This window comes from Dreissena polymorpha, chromosome 2 (genome assembly GCF_020536995.1).
Source record: "Dreissena polymorpha isolate Duluth1 chromosome 2, UMN_Dpol_1.0, whole genome shotgun sequence".
Classification (NCBI taxonomy): domain Eukaryota; kingdom Metazoa; phylum Mollusca; class Bivalvia; order Myida; family Dreissenidae; genus Dreissena; species Dreissena polymorpha.
This window is the reverse complement of record NC_068356.1, coordinates 92,632,482-92,657,794: the sequence shown is the minus strand read 5'-3', so window position 1 is coordinate 92,657,794 and position 25,313 is coordinate 92,632,482. Positions and strand designations below refer to the sequence as shown.

The 25,313-nt window shown below is 34.6% G+C and overlaps 1 protein-coding gene across 2 annotated transcripts in view; it reads right to left on the bottom strand.

Moving 5' to 3' along the window:
- LOC127868061 (filamin-A-like) overlaps positions 1-24,510 on the bottom strand; it is a 62,761-nt gene extending 38,251 nt beyond the window's left edge. For both annotated transcript variants that reach the window (XR_008043865.1, XM_052409651.1), the window contains exon 1: positions 24,251-24,510. Coding sequence is in view for 1 of the 2 variants with exons in the window: in XM_052409651.1 (XP_052265611.1) it covers positions 24,251-24,295 (45 nt within the window). In the remaining variant the exon portion in view is untranslated. The remainder of the gene's footprint in view (positions 1-24,250) is intronic.
- Positions 24,511-25,313: the final 803 nt, after the last annotated feature.

The window sequence follows — 25,313 nt, the reverse complement described above, 5'->3', positions numbered from 1 at the left end:
CTGCCCGTTCAGTTGAGACGTACTCACACATTGTTCAGGTGTAATGATAGTCAAGTTTTTTGCTTTTCGAATAAAAACTCTGATTTATTCCCAGAGTTTGAATTTGCTGTACCGTTTATGGCAGTTAACTTTTGATTTCAACTGTGACATACTCATAATCATATACTCATTTACTTATTGGCGAAAACATAATATAATTTTACATCAAACTATTCGTGTAAATATTGTAAAAAAAGAAGAAAAGTTTAACCCTTTTATGCCTAGCGTCTAGAAAAAGGGCCTTGGCCAACAGCGTAGACCCAGATGAGACGCCGCATGATGCGGCGTCTCATCAGCGTCTGCGTTGTTTGCTTACAGGAATTTCTGTCATAAATATTCTAAATATAGAAATAAATATACTAGACATCCCTTGTTTTGGAAATAAATTGATCCAATTTAGAAGGATGGGAGAGTCCACTAGGCATAAATGGGTTAATTTACAATTATGTATTGTATATCATTCAACAATGTTTCACCTGACCAGATCGCTCATATAATACACACATTATTATCAAAGTGACGTGCAATATATGACGTTTTCATAACAGAGCCCCTGATGTTGAGTATAACACACAAGAAGGGTTAGTCCACAGATTAAAAAAAAATTAATATCAATATATCTTCAAACCTGACGTTTAGTCCAAACAAATAAAATGATTAAATATAAAAGAAGAGTATTAACAATTTGTAAAAATAAACCTGAATTAAATCATTTTAGATTTTACTTTTATTTAAACGTATACTTGTCATATACGGATACTTTACCTTGTAAAAAACGATAAAAGGGGGCATTTTAAATGGGCACTAAAGAACAAGGTGATACTTTCAAGCAATGACGAATTGCTTGTTATCCTGCAGTTGCGTATTGGATAATGTGTCCGCCTAGCGATCGGGTGGTCACGGGTTCGATCCCCACTCGGGTAGCGTTCTCAAGATCTTCCCCAAAGACACCAAGTACTGGATATAGGCACAGGAAACGGACTGGAAAGCGTTTCTATAAGCGTTAGGCTTTCGATGCAATCGAGCAAAAATTAATCGGTTAAAACTAATGGCGCACCAATAAAACAAGCATCACGATTTCTTTCTTCACTGACTAATGCAGGTCGACAGCCTTGCAACATCCTATTGGATCAGACAGATACACCGATCGTCAAATCGGCGCTAATTGGATAAACCTATCGCCAAATCGGCGCTAATTGGAGTGCGTATGTGCAACGAAGAGCAGAAGTTATATATTTGGTCATAAAAATCGTTGTGCAGATTAATTGTATCACCGAAAACACAGACGGAGATTGATCTAATTACACATAATGTGGGCCTGCAAAAATTTACACAAGCTATATTTGAAGTCTCTAAGGATAATGCTTCGTCTAGTCGTCCAGCGGATCTATCAACAGTAAAGATTCCAACCACGTTTCGATCAATTTAATCTTATTTTCAACACACTTTTTGTTGCTTCTAAAAATACTTCTAATAAGGACATATTTTCAATGACTACAGTACGGCAATTGCTAATTTCGTGTATTAGCTGCTTATGCAATAATCTAAGTTTTCGCCACACGTGGTCGAGGAATATTAAAAAAAATACTAATATTATTATGTTTTGTATTATTATCGCGTCTGACTTGGTATCTAAAGAGTAAGCGTAACAATTTCAGATTACCAGGCGAACGACCTTGGCCTATTCGGCTTCCATCGACTTCCTCGAAGCGACAATACGATGCTGTAAATATATTTTGCTTAACTAACAATATGTTGTATGCCAAGAAAGCAGTTTTATGCAGAAACTATACTGAGAAATAATATGCCAAGGTACATCGGACCACCGCTTTTAGTAGACTGCAATTAATGGTATGATAATAAATAGAAATAATGCTTCCTTGTTTTAATGATTCCTTACAAAACACACGAAACAATTATATTAAGTATATATTTATGATAAATTAAAATTATGTCAAACTATAGTTTTGCTTGTTTCATACACAAGAATAAAATATTGATAGACAATACAGAAAGGGGATGTTTTTCTAAGCGCTAAGACAAAAGATAAGATGTTATATTTGCAATTTACGCTTGAAGTCTAGGTCAACATAAATAAAGTCTTGATCAACATGAACAACCTAAACCATAAGTCTCACAAACGGAAACGCGGTAGCGAAAACATAATATTACAAGTAAAGGGAAGTAACTCTAACAACAGACATGCTTAAACGAGGCCGGAATTACCTAACGTATTTATTAGTAGATGCCTTTCTCATATTTTCACCTTAATTGACCCTTGTCAACAGCAAATGCAATTTTGTTGAAAAGAACCGTCAGTAGTCCCGAATGAATAAATAGAATAAGTTAAGCAAAATATAAAACTTTTCGCATTTACTCCAAAAAGTGTTAAATTATAATATAATAGACTGGTTGAACATCTTTGTTGTGCAGTATAATTTAATGGATGTACGCACTTGGGAAATACCCATTATTTTGTGTCGCTTTGTTCGCGCGACACATAGACACATTAAGGTTCTGCAAATTATACGTGTATACCTGTTAGTGTCGGCTTTGTACCAAGAATAACTTGCAGTAATACTGCTGAAATGTAATTGTCAGATCTTATTTGGTTTAACAAACAGTTCGCAAAAATAATGTATAAAGGATTTAGATTTTTGAATATAAAATATTCATTTGCAAATTAAAAACATGATTTGAAACAAGGCTTACATAAGGACCATATACCGATGTTGATGGGCTACCACCGTTATACATGCATACGCTTCGTGTGGCTGAACCATTTTTAATTAATATGAGCCGCGCTCTTTGAACAGGGGGTTAATTGCATGTGCGTAAAGTGTCGTCCCAGATTAGCCTGTGCAGTCCGCACAGGCTAATCTGGGACGACACTTTCCGCTTTTATGATATATTTTGTTTTAAGAAAGCCTCTTCATAGCAAAAATAAAGTTTAGGCGGAATGTGTCGTCCCTGATTAGCCTGTGCGGACTGCACAGGCTACTTTTGGACAACACTTTACGAACATGAATTAAACCCCATTTTCACAGAGCACGGCCTATAAATATATCGGTCAAGTTTTTTGGTGGACAAAGCGATTGATAAATACAGTGACACGTCATGTCTTCATTTTCAAGCTTGTTTTTTACAAATTCCAGCCTTCGTTTTTACATTCTCAGAGAAGCGCTTTCAATGACATATTTGTCCTCGTGAAAAGGTATGTATATATACTGTGGCTAAAATTGTTCAGACACAGTATCCCTTTAATTCACGGCCGTTAATCACGCGCGCCTCTTCTTTTTTTGAGATGCAAAGATAATGTGTAATTACTCATAACTTTTTGATCTTACTGATTTTAGTGACGATCGTTTTTAATCAACCAAAAACAATAAATACATATACAATTAAAATATATATGTTTTTTCCATTATAATTATGCTATCAAGTTCCTGGTCAAAACTTCAGCCATCTGTTTAATAGACAGAATATACATATGAGTCGTGTTCTGAGAAAACTCGGCATAATGCATGTGCGTAAAGTGTCGTCCCAGATTAGCCTGTGCAGTTCACACAGGCTAATCAGGGACGACACTTTCCGCCTAAATTGCAATTTTGCTAAGAATAGACTTCATTTAATAGAAAAAAATGACATTAAAGCGGAAAGTGTCGTCCCTGATTAGCCTGTGCGGAATGCACAGGCTAATCTGGGACGACACTTTACGTACATGCCTTATGCATATATGCTTTACTGTAAAATCAGTTCTTCGGCAAACTGTTCATATTGACAACTGTATCTTAAGATAAACTGCACACTCATATAATTTTTTGGTTGGTCCTTTGGTTGAAAGGTAAACATGTTCTATGTTCATATTAAAGAAAACGTATACATAAAAATCATATCGTTTAGAGTATATGTCTATTCGAATACTTTCGAGTATTCGAGTATTAGATAATTATGAAATAATAAAGAACGTACAGTATTAACTGTTATAGGGCACATTTATCCAGACTACATTAATAATATATAAAAAGAACAGAAAGCGCGAAAGATATTGAATATTCAGATGAGCATAGATATCAGAAAGCACGGGTCGTGGTCACGAACTACAACTTCAACAAAACGAACTCATAAGAACACTGAAATAACACTATATCCTTATTATTATAGAAAACACTGCACTCATTAATTATTGCGCTATCTATAGCTCATCGAAATTTAATCAGTACGCAAGCAAAATCATGATGCGAAATTGAGAGCTTTACAACAAATTAAAACTGTATTAACATAATAGTGGGCAATTATTTATCGAAAAGCAACAACACTTGTTTTTACCATCACGTTAGTTATGGCTTAATGTGTTTCCACGGCATTTATTTTTACTAATTTTTATATCACTTACCCCAGCTTCGTCTCTGTACGAAGAGTCGGCCTCAAAGAACCAAGTGTGGGTATCCACTTTTTTTAACGACATTGTTGTTTTTTTGGGGCAAATGAAAAGTAGTCCGTATGCAGGGCCCACAATTTTCGTATTAACCAAATTAGTAGCCACTCAACTCAAACGAATTATTTTCTTACGGAAGAACTTAACTCTTAAAATGCACTATGTTTTTGACAAGTTGAAGTTAAAACGAGTTTATCATGATTCATGAAAAGTAGGAACATAAAAATAGTAACGAGTCTTTAAATGTTTTCACTTTTGCACCTTTTTGAATACAAATTTTATTTAAGATGTAAGGCACGCCTTGTTCGATCATAATATCACGCAAACCACGTACTACGGTCCAATGTTGCTTTCAGTCTTAGGAGTTTGCCCAGGATTCCAAAGTATCACTGGTTCTCTGAATGAGTTACTCTGAAAAAGAATCCTTACGTATTTGGCCACATACTGGTTGACCGATCGCCAATTATATCGATAATTGTTTCGTATGCGCAAAGAAGAACAGATATTATCTCTAGTCATACCGTAGACATATGCTTATTAATTGTTTTAACGATGAACATCTCCAGAGATTTCCAAGGGAATACAGGTATATATATTGAATCGATGTGATGACACATCATGTATACTAGCAAGAACCTCCTCGAGCCAAGTGTGACACACTCAAAGTTAAGGGGCAATTGTAGCCCTGTAAGTACACGAATATATACATGTATATTTCATACTGCAAAATAATTCGGATCAAAATAACATGCCCCACAATCCGAGGTATGTTTGAAGACTCTTAGAAAAGTGCTTCGTCTTGACGACAAGCGGAACTATATACAGTGTCATGGTCTTCACATAACAACGTAGTTCGAATTCTCGAAATCGCACTTATTAAGAGCGCACTTTAAAACGACACCGCACCTTCTGAAAACTACTGACAAGCTCTCGTGACAAGAGACATTTGTAAGCTGCTAATACAATAACCACAACTTAATTCACCCGTGTGGAAAGAATATTGCAAAATAATAATATTATGTTTGCATTATTATCAGGTCTGACTTGGAATCGAAAGAGTAGGCGTTACAATAGGACCGCGCTCTATAAAAAGGGGTTTAGTGCATGTGCCTAAAGTTTCATTCAAGATTAGCCGGTGCAGTCCGCACAGGCTAATCAGGGACGAAACTTACCGCCTAAACTGGATTTTTGCAAAGAAGAGACTTTCTTCAAACGAAAAATACCATAAAAGCGGAAAGTGTCGTCCCTTGATAGCCTGTGCGGACTGCACAGGCTAATCTGGGACGTCACTTTACGCACATGCATTAAACCCCTTTTTCACAGAGCAAGGCCCAATTGTATTATGCCTGGTGAACGACCCTGGTGTGCTTATTTTGCTTCCATCATATCCTGGACGCTGTTAGCATTTTTGCAAAACTTAACACATATGGCAGAAAGCAGTTTTGTTCAAGGTTATGAAACGAGAATAAACAATGATATATGTATGTACATCCGCTTCAATTAGACAATTCACGGCATGATAATAGATAGATATTATTTTGTTTTCTTGTATTTTCTGCCTTTTTAACAAAACGCAAAACCCTCTTGTCTTAGGTATTTCTGATAAAATATGGCAAAATGTATAGTTTACTTGGCGTATCAATCATATGCATCACACTTTGGCTAACTATTGCATTAGTTACAGTCGTGTTATTAGCATACCTATAATTTATTATTTGTGAGCTTTTGTTTTCGCATATATTTTTTCAATGCAAATAATGATTAAACGCATATTGCACATATTTACCAGTAGTACCGTTATATTAAAATATTTGTTCATATTGCATAGATTCAACGGTAGACTGTTAACTTCCTCACAAATTACATTCATCATGAACGTTTAAACATAAACTTACAAAAACGGGCTTTAAAAACCTTAGCCTTAAAGAAATATTACAATTCAGTCAACACTGGGAGATCTAAGTGTATTGATAAATTACAAGCGGAAATAAATGCATGAAAATAAAAAAAAGGTGCAAGAGAAGTTAAGTAAACATGAATTAGCAAGCCAAGCATTTCCTCTCATACTAATCACAATTGTTTTTGCATTTAAAAGATGGTAAGTGAAAAATCCCTCAAAACACTTAGAGTATTTGTACGTTTGTTACTTTTGTCATCGTAAGGTGAGTTTTTTTTACGATGACAAAACGGCTTCTTCAGAAAAAGCAGGAGAACGACAATTATTATATATTTGGACCGTGCTCTGTGGAATGGGGGTTAAATGAGTGTCGTCACAGGTTATCATGTGCAGTCCGCGCAAGCTAATCAGGGACGACACTTTCCGCTTTTATGGTATTTTTCGTGTACAGAAGGTCACTTCTTTGCAAAATTCCAGTTTAGGCCGAAAGTGTCGTCCCTGATCAGCCTGTGCCCCCTTTTTCACAGAGCACGGCTCATTTACTAGCCAATATGATTTATTTAAAAAGGACAAAATCTGTGAGCGATGGAAAATTCAGATGAATCCATGAAAAGTACAGAAAACAATTAACAAGGCAAATAAAAACACCAAACATTTTAGAAGATATTGACAAGGTACAAGAACATATTAATAAACAGACGACACAGCAACCATGACCCGAGTGAAACTATTGTAACCATCAATCGCATAATACACATAGGTTACTATAAACCCATCAAAATCGAAGAAATATTTCATCAAATCGTATCGTGATGTACTTAAATAATTCGAAACAGGAGGCTTTTACAGCGCTTAAATAAAAGATAATACTTAAAAGTGATATTAGACGCATCTAACAGTATATGCTATGTTTATAGGTGTCTATCAGAACCGTTGTTTATTTTTGGTGTTTTCACTTCATATACACTAATATTTGTTAATGCAGCATCAACATACTTATACAATATCCCGGAAAGAGAAAAATAATGCATTTGAATATCAACCGTACTTTCGTTTGACAACTGATCATGCATGTCCGATGTGAATCTAAATTTAGTTTTAGTGCAGATTCGTTCGTACGACACAATGACATAATTTTGTTTTACGGATCATTTTAATTTCCTGCAATGAAATCTATCATACGACACACGAACACTAACTCCGATCGTAATAAAAAGACAGTTCCGCTCGGCTTAGAGGACTGGGACAGTCATGTAAAATATTGAATTTAATATATATTTTTTATAAACAACTGGAAGCAATATGAGTTGCAGATAATTGGTCAGTTACCACATATTAACTAACTCTTTTGAGTTGTTAATTCTTTTCAGTTCAATTCAATAGTGAAAAATGCGTCTAATATCACTTTAATATTTTCAATAAACGAATAGGTCTGGGTCAGCATACATAAAGGTCAACAAAACCAAGAAGTTATAAGTTTCACAAACGGAAACAAACCAACGAAAAAAGTACACGTTTATAATAGGTAACTCTAACAGCAGACCTGCTTAAACGATGACCGAATTACCAAACGTGTTTATTTTTCATTCGTGTGTGTGCAGTTATAATTATGTTGCAAAGTAACTACATGTATACGAAACTTAAGTCATATTGTATAATAGACAGAACATAAATATGTGCGTAACTGTAAAAGTATTCTTTTCGCAAACTGTTCATATTTAAAATTGTACATTATAATACATTACACACACAATTACTTCGATGTTTTCCCTTTGATGAAATGCTGTTCATGTTAAAAAATCACAAAAGGATATCGTTTCCGAGTATTTGTCCATTCAAGCACCTTTGCTATGAGTGTCGGATAATCAGACGACAAAGCAGATTATTCAGAAAGAAGAGAAGTAATCGTGACAACTACTATAGCATATTTATCAAGAGTATACGAATGGTATATATACAGAACAGAAATCGCGAAAAATGCGTATTATTCAGATCAGCATGAATATTAGAGATACCTACAACCCAAAAAAACTCACTAGAACATTGAGAAAACATTAGATCAAAATTATCAGAGAAAAAACAAACTCGGTGACTCTAACAAGATTTTTTTTGTCGTCGAAATTTAGGTAGCAAGCAAACGCAATCAACACACGAAGTCGAAACATCACATTGAATCTGTAATAACTTAATACCAGACAATTATTCATTGAAAAGAAACATCTCTAGTCCAAACTGACACGCAAGTTGTGGATTTAAATGTTTCTCACTTACCCCTGCTTCGTCCCTGTAAGAAACGTCTGCTTCAAAGAACCAAGTGTGAGAATTAACCTTTTTGAACGACATTTTTGCGCTTTCTGACGATTAAAATGTTATCCGAAAATCACTTGCCGCGAGTTTCGTATTTACCAAATAAATAGTAAGTCAACTCAGACGAATAATTTCTTACGAACTAAAACAACGAGTTGTGCAGGTTGACGTTAAAACGAGTTACACAAGATTCCTGAACAATAGGACCATAACAATAGTAGGGAGTTTTCAATAAAATTCACTTTAGCACATTGGTAACTCCTAAATTCAGTCAATATGTTAGTAATGCCTTGTTTGAGCACGATATTACCGAAACCTCTGTGAATTGTATGTATGTCCTACGGTCCAATTTTGCTTGGTCTTTGCACAACAAGTTTATCTGAAAAATACTTAACAGTAAGAAAATCCTTCCTATTTAAGTACAGATTTTTTCCAGACAGACGCAAAAGTGGTCTATCTAATCCTGTGATTTTTCCTAAATAGACTTGCTTTGCGCTAACCTTTGACCATCTGTTCAATATTTACCGAGAGCAAAATCAACTTACCCTTAACAAACGCAATGCACCACTTAAAATATTCTTCCAACGATTCCAAACCAATAAAAATAATTGAAAGGAATTCTTATGTCTTACTAATGAAAAGGTGAGCAATTTTTATGATGAACTACAGGATGTTAATTACACAATACGTAAATGTATAAGGATTCCATATGGTTCCTTTATGTGTTATGTGTTTTATCTCCGGTATCGAAATCTAGAGCAACATGGAAACGTGTTTGTTTAATTAGGTCGGAGGCACTATTTGTCAAGGCACTTTTATGTTTGAGATGGTGTACGTAAGTCTGATCTGGTTCAAAGAGTTTTGTCGGCGGATTGGGTCAATCGATCTTGTTACTCTGCTATGGTACTTCATTTGTTTGAGCATTACTCAAGCTAATTAGGCATAATCAAGTGGAAACAATCCAGTTACATAAGACCTAGGAAGAGATAAGAGTTTCTAGGTGGAAGTGATAAACAATCCAGTAACATAAGATCCATGATACAGCCCATGCATCCTGTCGATGCATTAAAACAATAGACGCTATTGATGTGTTCGATTATGATACGTGATGGCAACTGTTATACTACTATGGCTGATTATTCAGAGGTTGAGTCAATCATGGCTTCACCTGGCATGACCAATCAAAAGGCTGATGGCGTAGAAAGGCTGATGGCAAGATATAGGACTAAGAAAGAGAATGCACTTACATTGCACACGTCGTTCATAAATGTCGTTTTGTTTCATCCATCGAAACGACACACGTATCTTTTAGGTATTGGTATATTTAATGTTGTAACTAACGTCATCATTTGAATATTTCGGGAAACAGTTGCGAATAATTAAAATTCACTTCGTGAATTTTTTTATCTTGCCGAAGTGTTAATAAATAACAAATGTAGAAACTGGGGGACTTTAAAGCCAATGTGACCTCATTTGCTTTGCTTTTATTTTGATAATACTCTTGCATGTGATCGCTTAATTGACATTGTTGATGGCTCAATTCTCTTGCATGTGATCGCTTAATTGACATTGTTGAGCCTTGACATTGTTGATGGCTCAATATACTCTTGCATGTGATCGCTTACTTGACAATGTTAACGGCTCAATATACTCTTGCATGTGATCGCTTACTTGACAATATTAATGGCTCAATATCCTCTTGCATGTGATCGCTTACTTGGCAATGTTAATGGCTCAATATCCTCTTGCATGTGATCGCTTAATTGACAATGTTAATGACTCAATATACTCTTGCATGTGATCGCTTAATTTACATTGTTAATGTAAACCATACTGCTACCTTTTTTTTAAAACTAAAGATTCGTTCCTCGTTACATCATCACCTCTCTGCGATAATTGATATAATTCAATTAATATAAAATGCAAAATAAAAAAGGGCGTATACAATATTTGAATGTTGGTATAAGCATCTTTAAAATGAACTTACAACCTTATAACAAATAAGGCATGGAACGAAAAAGTGCGCCTTATGACCACAATTCACTCGTTCAGTTTGTATATAGTATTCTACGAGGAGTTTGTTATATGCGTTATTAAGTGAGCAAACCTATATATAAATTCATTTTGTATGCTTTATTATCAGAAGCAAGAGTTATCGCCCTTATGCACAGCCTTTTCTTTCGATGAGATGTATGGACTTTTGGACTTTAATTAATTCTTTCAATGCGCTGCTCATAGATAATACACATGTCTTTATATATTTTTTATTTGTACTAAAGGTGTGCCCGTGATAAGCTTTACTTTAACCAAATGTTTGTCTTATATGCCAATGAACGAAGTTGAGACCGATACTTGTTTAAGATGTCCCCGAAAACAACAATTAAAATAAAAAATAATGGTCTGGCTCTGTTACAATTGCACATCCCCCTTAACACATTTTAATCCGCCTATCAAATATGAACTTTCAAGTCGATACCTTTATTAATTTTAAGCTATGCTCGAGTCAAAAATAATCACATCAGGCCGGACAGATGAACAGCTTGAACCAAGTATATCCACTTTTCTTTTGACGACATTTGATTATAAAATGACTACACTAGATCTATACGGATTTATTCTGATAATCCACTGTCGATTGGCTTCAGATTTGGTTCTTTAAGACGTACATTTGCTTTAAAAACAGCAAAACAGTTTAGAACACATCTTTTTAAAAGCAGATTATCTGTCGTTGTACGTGGATACCTTCACACAACCTCAATAGCATGTATCGCTTTATGGGAGATAAATGCAACTGGTTTCAATACAAGGGAAGTAAACGCGCTTCCCCGTAAACTCATACAAATAACTCTTGCTCAGGTATTGTGTACTTAGACCAACACATTTGCACGCGTCTTATGCAAAATTATTGTTCATAACGTATTTCTGACGTAAAAATGCTGGTGATAATGAATAAGGTGAACATGGTTGTGCACATGCACAACTTCATATAATGAGAAATCAAAGCGCTGAAGTCACTGCCGTTGCTCGCTTTCTGATTCTGAATGTATATAATATCACAGTCAAAGGACAGGAAGTTCGCATTTTAGCGTAATCACAAACGGCCACGAATATTCAAGACACCTATGTAATTTACTTTTAATTGTCTACAATGGTGAGAAATTGCAAAAAACATCAAGGGGGAAAATGGCATTGATTTACAATCTCTCATAATATTATACAGGTTTCACACAAATTCCACTTATGATAACAATGATGAGGGCAAGTTAAAACAATATATATCTTTAAACAAATATTTAACGTATATCTAGGTTTGCGCTATGGAACATAAAAGTGGTAGTCAAGTTTCGGCGTTACAATGACGACCCACATCATAAGCTTTTTAGTTTTATACATGAGTGTACATGTCGCTTTGTGTGAGTCTAACAAAAATGAACCAAAACATAGTTATAATGATAAACGAGCACTGAATTAAATTCTTAAGCAAATCACATTAACAAATAAAATATTTTGTCCTTGAATTAAATGCTTCATGTAATTTATTTTATTTCATTTTAATACATGTTCATATATTGACAGTAACGCGTAACTCCTTTTCTCTACCACGCCCCCACTTGTTCACCAATATGTTTTGCATAAAAATATAAAGTAACACGCAATGGATTATTTTATGATGCAAATATGTTATGTAAACAATACTCTCCCGTGCCGCGAACTCTTTCTCGGTGCGGATGCGGCAGTAATACGGGAGCTTACTAAGTTTAAATGAGGTTAGTTGGAATTTACTTCCAAGATGGCGTCGTTTTCGTGATTTATTCGTAAAAGAGTAACGGATTTTTTTTACCCGGTACGCACTATATATTTATATTTCTTTTAATTAATACGCCCCTTTCGATTCGCTGGTGTTTGTGCTTCCCACTGTTTTTTTTCTATCAAGATCGTAGACGTCGGGATAAAATAGTTATTTTAGAAAACCCGTCCACAAATCTAGGATTGAATAACAAATTTGGCCCCATGAGTGGCCACAATGTTTTCTACGATAAGACGTGGTGACCTAGTTTAAGAAGCACTCGATCTGGATAGTGTCAAGATAAGAATTCTTCATAACAATTAAGTTTTCGATATAAATTAGGCCTTCAAAGTGATTACAAGTGTGTGTTTTTTTAATTTGACATGGGGACCTAACTTTTGGAAGAACGTAACCCAAAAAATTCGATCACAGCCAATGTATTGTCAAGATGAGCCAAGTTTCATAATGTTGGTGGCATCTACAGTGATAGCAATGTTTTATTAATATTTGACTTGATTACCTACTTTTTATATACGTGATCCAGAATCGATAAAAAATGTGACCTGTAGTGCGATAACAAGCAATACATTGACGACGCGCGACGGACGCCGGACATGTTTTTATCACAATTTTACACCATCATCATCTCGTGCTCGGTTGAGCTAACGACAAACAATCGATTAGAAAAATGTATCTGCTACTTCCTAGGTAGTCTATTTCCATCTCCATTATCATCCTATAAATTATAATTTCTTTGAATTGCTGCGAATTGTTTTCAGAGGTTCAATAAATACTTGTTTAGCTTTTCCCAGTTTAAGAATCCGCTTTGATTATTATAAGAAACCTCCGTGCAGAGATTTGACTGGAACCACAGGTGGAAGTAACGTACCCAGGATAGTGTTTTATATATATATATTTTTAGGAGCCCAATCTATTCAAATAAATATATAAAATCATGTTTAATGAGAAAAAAATTGACAAAGAGCCATGAAAAAAAATCCCCACCCTCTGATATTGAAATCAAAACAAGGTCATTAACTAGAATTTATCATAGACCTGTCTTCGCGGGCCGCAAAAATGTCAAAAGTAGCTTTAATCAAAAGCATTCATTGATCCTCCTATGGGCTATTGGACAACCTTTCAAAAAAAGTTCACTTTAAAAAAATCTGTCCAGCCGTTAACTCACAGTCGGTCGAAAACCGAGCAATATTTCGAGTCCGTTTGTCAACCCGAATAAATCTTCTACAGACTTTCAAACAATATTTTTGAGTTTTTGGCCCCTTAATCGATAGCTTGCGTCCTATTCCTTTAAAACAACGAGGCGTGTCAAATAATGCATGCATATGCAACCACTTACCCCTCAAAACTTATTCCAATACAATCAGAATGATAAGTATTTTTCATTTATTTACATTAATTAAAACATCGTTGTTGTTGTTGATTGGATATTTATGTGCCTGGCTCTGTCAGTGTAATTCACTGCTAAGCCGGGTTCAAGAGCGATGGCTACTTTCGTTTTCAAGTAAATCAAATTTAGACTTAAAACAGTTGTTGCAAAGAAAATATAAACTTTTGGAATTAGTTTTTATGGGTAAGTGGTTGCATATGCATGCATTATTTGACACGCTTCGTTGTTTCAAAGGAATAGGACGCGAGCTATCCATTAAGGGGCAAAAACTCAAAAATATTGTTTGAAAGTCTGTAGAAGATTTATTCGGGTTGACAAACGGACTCGAAATATTGCTCGGTTTTCGACCGACTGTGAGTTAACGGCTGGACAGATTTTTTTAAAGTGAACCTTTTTTTGAAAGGTTGTCCAATAGCCCATAGGAGGATCAATGGATGCTTTTGATTAAAGCTACTTTTGACATTTTTTGCGGCCCGCGAAGACAGGTCTATGATAAATTCTAGTTAATGTCCTTGTTATGATTCCAATATCAGAGGATGGGGATTTTTTTTTCATGGCTCTTTGTCAATTTTTTTCTCATTAAACATGATTATATATATTTATTTGAATATATTGGGCTCCTAAAAATATATATATGAAAAATACTATCCTGGGTACGTTACTTCCACCTGTGACTGGAACCAGCATAGCTGGATCAAATCCCTGCCTTCTTAACAAACCACGTGATGATAGCCGAGCCACCTGGTACACTAATTTTCTCATGTTATTCTGTTTTTAAATTTATGTGATTTATTTTTTATTATGAACCTAAATTTATTCACTTTTTTCAAAATATAAAAGTAAATGATACTCCTCTCAGTAAATAATACTTAAAAAATCCTTCCAATTCTGATTTTCTTGTGATGGCAGGGATTGTATGTGACAGCATGGGAAGACAACTCTTGATTTAAATTGTGACAATCTTTATTACTATTTTCTGACATGTTAATTAAAAATGATATTATGGGCATTTTTCACTGTTGAATTGAGCTGAAAAGAATTAACAGGTCAAAGGAGTTAGTTAAAATGTGGTTACTGACCAATTATCTGCAACTCATCTTGCTACCAGTTGTTTATAAAAATATATTTTATATTCGATATTCTAACGTGACCCACCCAGTCCTGTAAGCCGAAATGATCTGTAAAACGAAATTGTGTCGTTGTGTCTTTGTGTCGTATGAACGAAACTGCACTAAAACTAAATTTAGTATCACATCGTACATGCGTGATTAGTTGTCAAACGAAAGTACGGTTGCTATTCAAATGCATTATTTTTCTCTTTCCGGGATAATGTTTTAGTATGTTGATGCTGCATTATTAAATACAAGTGTATATGAAGTGAAAACATCAAAAATAAATAACAGTTGCGATAGACACCTATAAACTGTTTGATGCCCATAATATCAATTTAAAGTGATATTATGGGCTTTTTTCACTGTTGAATTGAGCTGAAAAGAATTAACAGGTCAAAAGAGTTAGTTAAAATGTGGTTACTGACCAATTATCTGCAACTCATCTTGCTACCAGTTGTTTATAAAAATATATTTTATATTCGATATTTTTACGTGACCCACCCAGTCCTGTAAGCCGAAATGATCTGTAAAACGAAATTGTGTCGCTGTGTCTTTGTGTCGTATGAACGAATCTGCACTTAAACTAAATTTAGTATCACATCGTACATGCATGATTAGTTGTCAAACGAAAGTACGGTTGATATTCAAATGCATTATTTTTCTCTTTCCGGGATAATGTTTTAGTATGTTGATGCTGCATTAACAAATACAAGTGTATATGAAGTGAAAACAAAAAAAATAAATAACGGTTACGATAGACACCTATAAACTGTTAGATGCCCATAATATCACTTTAATAAAGCATATTTGTTCACGTTTTGCTGATAATTTCTGTATATATGACCCGTATGAATAAGATTCCCTTTTGTAGTACCATGTAGAAATGTCTCCACTAATTTTGTCTATTTTTGTTTAATCGCTGATGATAAAGCATATTTAAATATTTAGAATAAGGTTCAATCTATAGACTTATATACGAGACTTGTAGTGCGCACTGTACCAAGACATTTGTAATACAATAAACGGTATTTAAAAACACCCAAACCTTCTTCCACCGTGTCTTATTTATAAACAACAATGTCAGTATATCGTTGTTATTATAGTTTCATTAATGTTTTTCCAGGTGTATTCTGCGGTTTCCAGACATGCACGGTGCCTGCGGATATTTCTGAGAGTATAAGATATAAACGCGATTATATGTTTACGAATCAATTGATATCGTGGCTAATGCATTGTACGCAATAAACTTTAGATGGATAAAATACAACGAAGTATAATATGAGCAACACAAATACGATTTCATAAGGTTAAGTTTTTCGCCTTATATATATTAAATGCTACTGGATAATATCGCATTATATTAAAGGGACCTTTTCACAGATTTTGGCATGTATTGAAGTTTGTCATTAAATGCTTTATATTAATAAATGAAAATATAGAATCTAAAAAGCTCCAGGAAAAAAAAACAATACTAAAACTAAAGAAAAAAAGTAACCCTCAATTGGGCTCGAACCACTGACCCCTGAAGTAAAAGTCTATCGCTTAGACCACTCGGCCATCCGTGCTCATAGATTGATTGATGTATTTAATACTTTATATAAGCAATCCTTGTAGTATCACAAAATCTAACGAGAAAAACAGAACTCTCCAAATTATGCAATCGTTTCGCATTGCAACGCTTTATAATTTTCAGGTTTTAAATCGTCAAAAGATGCATATAATGGATATTTTAGAGCATGTCAATTTTCAGTATAACTGTTCCCTCACAAACATCGTAACTACTTCGAAAATGTGCGAATCTGCAACAATTGTATTTTAATTTGGTAATTAACCAAAACGTGAAAAGGCCCCTTTAAATGCTACTGGAGAATATCGCATTATATTAATTGTTTAAATAGTCAATAAATGTACAATAATGTGTACTCGTTGCAATTGTGTTAATTACTGCAAAAACAAAGCTAGCGGACAACACATAAATTGAGCACTCTTTATAACGATTTACAGGAATAAAAACAACCGCTGCGCCATGATTGTTCTGCAAGGAAAACCATACCGGAGTATGCTAGTAGTGGAGTTATGCAGCACACGTGCAATTCGAGTGCTGAGGTCATAACGTTAAGTAGCAATACAAATAGGTCCTGCTCTGTGAAAAGGGGGTTCAATGCATGTTCGAAACGTTTCGTTCCAGATTAGCCTGTACAGTCTGCAAATACTAATCAGGGACGACACTTTCCGCTTCAATGATATTTTTATTGTAAAAAAAGCCTCTTTGTAGCAAATATTCAGTTTAGGCGGAACGTGTCGTCCCTGATGAGCCTGTGTGGACTGCACAGGATAATATGGAACGACGCTTAACGCACATGCATAAACCCCCTTTTCACATAGCGCGGCTCAAATATACAATATTAGGAATGCAAAACACGAATATGTGTTTATGTAAGGTTGATAAGGAGAACCTGTTGGTTCATATGCTACAGTATGTGTCTATTGAAAACTGCTATTATAACACAAGATCATTCGGAAGTTTACAACGGTCATTTACCTGGTTATACTCTGAAAGGTCAACTTTCCCTTAATATGTGTCATTTAAATCATCCCATGACCTAAGATGTCAAAATCGTAGTTGCATATTAAACAAATGGGTTATGACAATCCGGTAATAATGTTGTAACTATTACATGCTTACTTTTAAAGACTTCGTTTTTATCATTTTTTTTAATTCATGATAGAATATTTCATCATCCAACGTTGCTGATTGCATATACTTAACGTTTTCTCAAAGAAATATAAATTTCAATTGGTAAGGTGAATAATACAAATCTTTTTTTGTTAATAACAAGGAGTACACAATTTTCTCTAGGACTCAGACTAGTTTATATTGTATATGATTTTAGTAAATGCATTTACCAGAACATTTAAAGACAAAATGCCACGTTGGTTATTTGGTCGACAATTAGGTTACACTTCAAGAAACAAGAGGGCCATAAGGCCCTAAGGCGCTCACCTGAGAGCCAAATGAACTAGACTATTCTGAAAAAAATGCAAGCTGACCTAGTGACCTAGTTTTTGAGCTCACATGACCCAATTTCAATCTCTGTCTATATTTCATTGGAACAAATGTTCTGACCAAGTTTCATGAAGATTAGCCAATAAATGTGGCTAATATAGAGTCAACAAGTTTTCACTATAACCATATAAGGACAACTGACTGCCTACCCCCCCCCCCAGCGGCCATGTTTTTCAACGAACAAGAACCTTTTTTGACTCAGCCGAGCTTTTGTTAGAACAAATGTTCTGATCAAGTTTCATAAAGATTGGATAATAAATGTGACTTATAGAGTGTTAACAAGGTTTTACTACATAGCAATATAAGGAAAAATGACACGCCCCCTTAAGCCATGTTTTTGAACGGATCTCAAGCATTTTCGAACTCAGCCCAGATATCATTAGTACAAATATTCTGACCAAGTTTCATGAGCATTGGACAAAAAATGTGACTTCTATAGTGTTAACAAGGTTTTACTATAGCCATATAGGGAAAACTGCCCCCTGGCAGCCATGTTTTTCAACAGACCAGAAGCATTTTCGAACTCATCCGAGATATCGTTAGATCAAATGTTTTGACTAAGTTTCAAGAAGATTGGACAATAAATGTGACTTCTAGAGTGTTAACAAGGTTTTACTATACAGTAAAGTCATATAAGGAAAACTGCCCCGCCCCCTAGCGGCCATGTTTTTCATTCAACTGGAACCATTTTCGAACTTGTCCAATATATCATTGGGACACATGTTCTGACTAAGTTTCATGAAGATTGGACCTAAAATGTGACTTCTAGAATGTTAACGAGGTTTTACTAAAGCCATATAAGGAAAACTGCCACGCCCCCTGGCGGCCATGTTTTTCAACCAACCGGAACCATTTTCGAAATCGTCCAGGATATTATTTGGACACATGTTCTGACCAAGTTTCATGAAGATTGGACTAAAAATGTGACTTCTAGAGAGTTAACAAGGTTTTACAATAGCCATATAGGGAAAACAGCCACGCCCCCTGGCAGCCATGTTTTTCAACCAACCGGAACCATTTTCGAAGTCGTTCAAGATATTATTTAGACACATGTTCTAATCAAGTTTCATGAAGGTTGGACAATAAATGTGACATGTAGAGTGTTAACAAGGTAAATGTTGACGACGCACGACGCACGACGGACAAAAGGCGATCACAATAGCTCACCATGAGCACGTTGTGCTCAGGTGAGCTAATAAAAATACGTACCTATTGTGTTAGAAAACATACATTATTAGATATGTTTTTACTACAATGTCTGTTTGCAATGTTTAACGAGAATATATTATGTACAAGCAAAGTCAAACCCAAGTGTCTGTTTATACATTGTAAACGTGGATACGACGTTTTCTTTGGCAATTTTTCAAGAATTTCTATTCACGTGCATACAAAAGAAATGGAAGAACCGTATAAGCTAATTGGTATTCTGCATTGCAGGTAATTAACCCATTTATGCCTTGTGGCCTCTCCCATCCTTCTAAATTAGATCAATTTATTTCCAAAATTAGGGATGTCTAGTATATTTATTTCTTTATTTTGAACATTTCTTTCAGAAATTCCTTTAAGCAAACAGCGTAGACCCATCATGCGGCGTCTCATCTGGGTCTCCGCTGTTTGCAAAGGCCTTTTTTCTATACGCTAGGCATAAATGGGTTAACGAAGACAAAGTACTTAACCGAGGTTTCTCAACAAAATAATGCGACTCATTGCTTGCAAAAACACAATCAAATTATAGATAGTTACGTAAACATATTGAAATAAATTGCAACACTACAAGAAAATGGGCAAATATGAAAAAATGTCTAACGCGAAAAATATGCAGAGGTCAAACGTTCACATCGACAGGAACGTTAAGTTCAATAATTTATCGACACAAACGCTGTATCTATTTTCCAGGGTTTCCCACGATATTTTGGATTAGATCCGTTGTAAAAGCATTTACTTTTCTGCTGTGCAATCGGATACGAGTGCATTCATGCTTATTAAGAAGATTATGTGATATCCGGATAAGCTAATTCCACACTAGCTCAAGTAATTTGTTTTTATTATTTTGTACCGAAATCAATAATTACTAAAAATAAAAAAAGTGCATAAACCTTAGATTACTGCTTTTTCAATTTACCTCAAAACAATACGTGGAATGAAAAATGTATTGTCTTTTGTCAAATACTTATTTGCACGTTGATAAACAAAATGAACACACCAAGGTTGTTGCAGAAGCCAATCATGTGAATGCATAAATTGAATAAGGAACTTTACGCCCAGAAATGAACATACATTTACTATATCTCATAACTTAAAAAAACATAACATAAACTAAGTTTAAGTACAAACAGCATTTTATATTACTATACTGTATGTGATTTATGAGCGCAATAAACGTACCGGGTTATTATTAGCGAACATATATTTCGTTTGAAATGTATACATAAAAATGTAATTCCCCGTTCTCTAAGTACAATAAGCTCGGTCGGTCATTAAAGCTCTTCAGATATGCTTAGACATGATGAAATATCATTGTTGAGCTTCAAAAAGCACTGGTGGCTGCCGAGAATCTGATCAGAGCATATCAAAGGCAAAGATTGAAAGTCGCAAATTTGACGGCTTCAAAATGCTCACATGAATAAACTTTAAAAGTTGCTGAAAGTGTGTGTTTTTTCCACATCAGTCTATGTAATTGACCTTCTCAACGTAAAATAGTAAATTTCTTCTCTAAACCGGAATTTCCTCTCGATCCCGGGGTCGATCTGTTTAGAGGGGTTCCATTGTATTTTGAAAAATCGCATGCATTTCGTGCTAGTGGGCCCTATATTTTGGACGTATAAACGAATATCTAGCATAGTTGGAGATTGGATGTGTAACATAAATACAGTTCTTGGTTAATACCCTGATTTTAAATATTTCTTTAATATAGATTCAGCAGTACAGCACGTGTGTATGTGTTTATAGAAAACCTTTCGTCTGTGATTTCCAAATCCATATATGCATATTGTTTCATGATATAAATACATTTATTTGAATATATAATTTGAATATAAGTGTATATTGATATATTTTTGCTTGCATAAAACCCGTAATTTTATTTTGTATTATCGCTTAATGAAAAATCCATGCCACTATAATAGATACACTGCTGACAAAAGCCATACGTTCTCCTTGATGGTTTATGCCTTTGTTATGTAGTTCTTATGTATCGAACTTGAAGAATACAGACAAGCAGTTGGACATCTAAAACGCATAAAAGATCATTTTACATTTGTTCTATAGCAACAGTTGTCAGAAGACATGTATCAAAAGGGGACATTTAAAACGCATGTAAAGTTACTTTTTAACTCATGTGTTTAGATACGGTTTAAGACGCATTAATAATTACTTTTTACTCATGTAATTAGATACGGGTTAGGACTACACCTGTTCAGTTCATTAAATACGCTTGATATTACATCACAGCTTATGTACTACCGTCCAGGTATACTTGGCTTCAGATTCCCGAATAAATAACTGTGCCAAGGAATCGTACAGAAATCTGAGTTCGTAAATATTATTACAAATAACACTTTACGTTGTGTCTGGCAACTAATTCACGGGCAGTTAGCATGTTTCGGGTAGAAGTTTCGCACCACCACCCCGCATTATGGTCTGCTAACTTCACACCGTATTAAAGTCTATGTAAAAGTGGCAACCGTAACCTTGACTTCTGATTCTCCGTGATAGTGCCATTCCTTTGGTATGTCAAGGCAAAGCATTTAAAGCCGGTGTTGGCAGAGAATAGTGTGCACATTTGTCGACGTCAGCGGAAAGATAGATACAATGTCAATAGGAAGACATTTCTTGTAACTTATAGATAAAAAAAGAAAACGAAGATATTCATATGTGTTCGATTTTATTTCCTGTATTTAATTTTTCATTATCATTAACAATAATGGTCACGTCAGAGTTTCATTCATTGAATACAAACAACACAAGCACGTGTTTGGAGGCTATGATCAAACATTGCTGTTGAGAATGACGCATAACGACGTATGTTTTAGTCGGAACAAGGTGCAATGCGGTTCAACGCTCCCATGTTTGGCATCGAATCTAATGAACCTTTTGGTGTGGTAGATGATTTGAAAATAATTATTCCAATAAGTTGTCGATTAATGAGTTGGACGAGACAAGCGAGAATTTATTCGAATGCATGCGGAAACGAACTATTGTTGGTCCCAATTGATGTAAGTTGAAATACCGATTATCCTATCTATAAAATAAATTAAGAAATAATTGAGTAAATAGACTATTTGTCTTCTTCGGAACATATTCATTTTCATTTTTTGAAACAGTTATGCATTAGAGAATAAAGTAAACATTGCAGTACATTCGTTTTTTTCCGAACAGATTATTTATATAAGTAAATTGTATTTACTTATTTGCCTTAGAAACATTAAATGAGCATGCAACAAGCAAAAACGCGCAAGTTAAATGACCAAGATCATTCATTGTTATATTTTCAAGAACACGCATTCAATGTTAAAAAAAATTTACGATGCAGATAATGTATTCTTTTATTGTTTCATAAACATTTAATCAGAAACATTAGAAGTGCTTCGTGAACATATTATCAGAGGCTCCAATAATCATATTAGCTTCAACATCAAAATTCTTATGTGTCTGACGCTATGAGACAGCATGTGTGATAATGATAGGGAGTCTGCGCCGTGATGCATCCGGAGCGACAAGAGTAGACATATTACCACTGATTTTACTGCTGTTGTTGATGGTTGTAATTATTACCAGGTCTGTTACTATGCCAATTCTGAAGTGAACGTCAATTGCAATAAAATCACATATAGATTGAGGTTTCTGTACTACCAGTCGCTGTTCAAACTAATAATGTAAACCTTTTCAAAGCGGATTTTCATCTTACGTTTTGAAATAAAGTTTTATATTTCTTAGATAACGTTGTAATAAAGATTTACACTTTAACAGGGATCTGTTAGTGACCCGCCATATTTTTGACTTTTTATGCACAGTCTTTAAGGAACAGTACTTTTAGTAAAATTACTATTTAACCACGCAGAATTCCCGGTTGGCCAATAGAGTGTTCTTAAACCTCGACACATTCACGGTCAATAATTTATATCGTAACAACAACAAATTATTTTATTTTATGTTTCCGGTGGTTTATAGAGAAATATCAGTGAAATAAAACTAGTATTTTACTGTTTCAAACAGTGAAAAATAACAGTGAACAATATCGATATTTTTCGCTGTTTAACTGTACAATGACGTCGTTTTTTTTTTTACAAAATGACGTCATAAATCCAGCGAAAATATCAAGTTAAACTCTTTGACAATGTAAATTAACGGTGAAACAAGCATAAAATAAAAAGAAAATTTGTTGGATTCGATGGAATTTCGATTTTATTTCACTCGAGATCATAAAAAATACATAAAATATCCTCTATGCATCTTACTTCTGGCTTATAAAAATCTCATGCTATCATTTAATTTACGTTAAGATGAATTAATATAAAGTAAATGGCATCGCATGGGCAATTTCATAACCAAGAAGTCTGTAACACATAGCACCTCATGTATGCATTTCAATGACGCAACATTTTATGTATTATTCCTATAATTTTGTATTGAAATTAGTCTACTAAATGGAACGATCTTAGTATACGGAACATATTTTAGGATGTTATTTCATTATTATGTTATGCGTATGTTTGTGAGTATTACTGTGAAATGTATACGCAATTGATCACTACACGACTTCATTATTCCAATATTCAACAGAGATTTTATATTGCTAAGTAATAAATAACAGCAAAAGAGTAACTGATTAAAAATGTCACATTTATAAAGCAATCATACGTTCGGTAAAGAAGAAACATATATTGCAGAAATCGCGTATAATTTGCCATAATTATTTTTTAACTGTAGTAACAATTTCATATAAGGCATATATAACAAGTTACTATACAAAACATTGTTTTTAAACAATCATCCGAATTCAATTCGGTTGGCTTCAAACTAATCTGAATACCGAAATTTTATAAACAGTCCGCTTACGGTGTTTTTCTTTCAGTTATTGGGTCCGTTTATAAAGTATAATTGATTCAAAGTATTTTATTACGCATTTTTATTGATGGCAAAACTGTAAATACTACTTTACTTTCAACTGCTAATTCTAGTGCATGCATTAAGTACCTTCGGTGTCTGGTCAGACGGTTGTCGCATGTAGTTGTGCGCCATTGTATATATATATATATATATATATATATGTTTTCAACTTTTTTTCAAACAATCGCTCCAATATTTCAAACAGCTAAAACCTAAGCACAGTGGTCCCTTGAACCTTAACGGCTTCCTGAAACAATTCCCAGCGTTCTCACAGAACTGGCAACGGGAACTCCTAAGCAAGAACAAAGCAGAGACGACCTTTGCAAATGTCAAGCAATCGCAGAGAGAATTACGGATCTGGCTTTTACGCGCAGTATTGTATGATTCCAATACGCCCAAGTGTCATCCAATCTTTGATAACGTTACACCGATGAGGCGCCTTGGGGTAGACTTCAATGCCATTAATTTACACCTAACTTCATTATTAATCGTATATTTACCTGGATTTCTAGCTTAAGACAGTTAGGAATAGACAGTTATCATGCATGCGGATTTAGGAACTGGTGGAGCTTTTCTTACCTTTCTTGTGTGGAAGATCGAGCGGGAACGGTTGAATTTGGTGCATTTGTCGCATACAGTTACATGTATATGAGAATGTATGAACATAAACATTGTATAGCATAAACACTATGTAATACCTAAGATATGATAACTTTCTTTGAGTATGCTTTGTTTGAAAATTAATGTTGTGTATTGGCGTACTACCACGGGCATGCGTATGACAGTTGTGATAAATTAACAAAATATACATCTTACTGCTGATAACGTTTAAACATGATTTTCTTATTGTAAAATTTCTATATTTTACGGATTTAGGACCGGTATATGAGGATGTATTTGTTGAAGTGGGCTATACGAGAATAACTGGTTCATGTACTGCTCATTGAAGTGCAATGTAAAAGCGTATTAAAGGTAGCGACTAAGGAAGTACGTTTTGGTAAGAGTGCATGATTGGCACTATAGATACGGCTATGCAAGACCGTAGCTGTTATCATTTGTTACCTTCAATGATGAAGACATCGGCGATCAAGCAATAATTGCTAGGATATGATATTGTAGATCTACGTAGATTTAAATGTTAAAGTAAAAA